The sequence below is a fragment of the Propithecus coquereli genome, unplaced genomic scaffold (genome assembly GCF_000956105.1).
Source record: "Propithecus coquereli isolate 6110/MARCELLA unplaced genomic scaffold, Pcoq_1.0 Scaffold242, whole genome shotgun sequence".
In the NCBI taxonomy this organism is placed as follows: Eukaryota; Metazoa; Chordata; class Mammalia; order Primates; family Indriidae; genus Propithecus; species Propithecus coquereli.
This window is the reverse complement of record NW_012147975.1, coordinates 1,879,926-1,881,497: the sequence shown is the minus strand read 5'-3', so window position 1 is coordinate 1,881,497 and position 1,572 is coordinate 1,879,926. Positions and strand designations below refer to the sequence as shown.

Here is a 1,572-nt window from a genome sequence, read left to right as displayed (position 1 = left end):
CATTGGTATACAATTGCCCGTGTGTAGCACATACCAACATGAGATAAATCCTGCCAGTGAGCTTACATCTACTGTATGTTGGGCACTCTAAAGACAAAATGCTCTTTAATGCTGCCCTTCACATATTAAGTTAATATATAGATCTACAGATAGGGGATTGAGATTTTTTCCCCAATCCTCCTTAAAGGTTTGCATTGACTCAGCACAGACATATTTTACTATTAACTGTGCAACAGGTCAGTGAAAAGAACAAAAGTAATGGCAAACGAACTTCTATCTTTGGCCTCCTTTATGCTTAGATTTATGAAACTGAGTTAATGTATCTATAGGGCTCTAAAAGAAATCAAATTGCAACTGCCAACCCAAGGGATTAATTATGTTCAAGATAGAACTGCCAAACGAAAGGAATAATTATAATACATTCAATCAGTGTTTTTTTTTTTTAATTCACAAGGAAGATGTAATAGGCCACAATCAGTGTTGACTATGGGAGCTTCTCATTACATCTGTGACCTAAAGTTTTGCCCCTTAAGAATTGGAAATAGTGTCAATCTAAATGAATTTAAGATAATTACGTCTAAGATGTGTCATTATATTTTTAGTTTTAGTCTGACAGCCTATGGTTTTAAAGTCTATATGTTTTATTTTTCATCTCCACATTTTAACCTTAGTTCAAACAATCAGCGTCTTTATCTACATCTATGTACTTACATATACATAGGTTTATTAAAAAAATAAAGTAGAGTAATAACTCCTGAAGTGTGGTTCTAATTTCTACTTCCTTTCTGTAATGCAGCTTATGTTTCGAAGCCCCTGTGAGATATAAGACAAAAGTTTTAGCTTATTGTGTAATTTAAAATTTATATAAGTAACAACGATAGAAAAACAGCCACTTTTTGTTACACTGTGCAGAGGGAAGCTCCAGTGGTTCCTGGTTATTTTTTAATTCTCACTTTTAGGCGGCAGGGATATAACTACTACGTTCTCCCATCGGGGTAAGTGGGCAGTCATTTTACAACTCTGTACTGATAGATTTTATAACATGGATGTTTCCTCACGAGTCCTGTCTTAAATGAGAAAGCAAAATACAAAACGAACAAAACGCCCCTCAACTGTCCCTAATCGTTTTTTTCCACTCTCGAAACTGCTTCTTGGGAAGGCTGGCTTCCGCTGGAGGGGGGAAAAGCGCTCGGGCTGGGGTTCTGTCAAGATGACAACTCCCCAGATCAAAAAAAGACTTCAGAGACCGGCCTAGGGATGGTCACTGGACAGCAGATGACAACGCCCAGATGGAGCCTCGGGCAGGGCGGCACTGCGGGCCCTTACGGATTCAGTTTTCCCGTCTGTGAATCTGTCCCTCTCCGTTTCTCTAGGGGAGGTTGTGAGGGCTAAAAGTGCCGGCGGTCACATCGTTCACACGAATGGGGAGTTGGGGCTGCAGCGTTCCTTCCGGGGTATCTGAAATTGCCAAATCGTCCCTCTCCCACCCACTCCTCGGGCGCAGCCCTCACCGCCTCGGTGCCACCTGGACGCCTCAGGCATGGCGGAACGGCACCACTCGGCCGGTTCGTC

The 1,572-nt window shown here is 41.8% G+C and overlaps 1 protein-coding gene across 1 annotated transcript in view; it reads right to left on the bottom strand.

Moving 5' to 3' along the window:
* PKD2L2 (polycystic kidney disease 2-like 2) overlaps window positions 1-1,542 on the bottom strand; it is a 29,900-nt gene extending 28,358 nt beyond the window's left edge. The window contains 2 exon segments of the mRNA XM_012646323.1: window positions 708-813; window positions 1,512-1,542. Of these exon segments, the coding sequence (XP_012501777.1) occupies window positions 708-813; window positions 1,512-1,542 (137 nt within the window).
* Window positions 1,543-1,572: the final 30 nt, after the last annotated feature.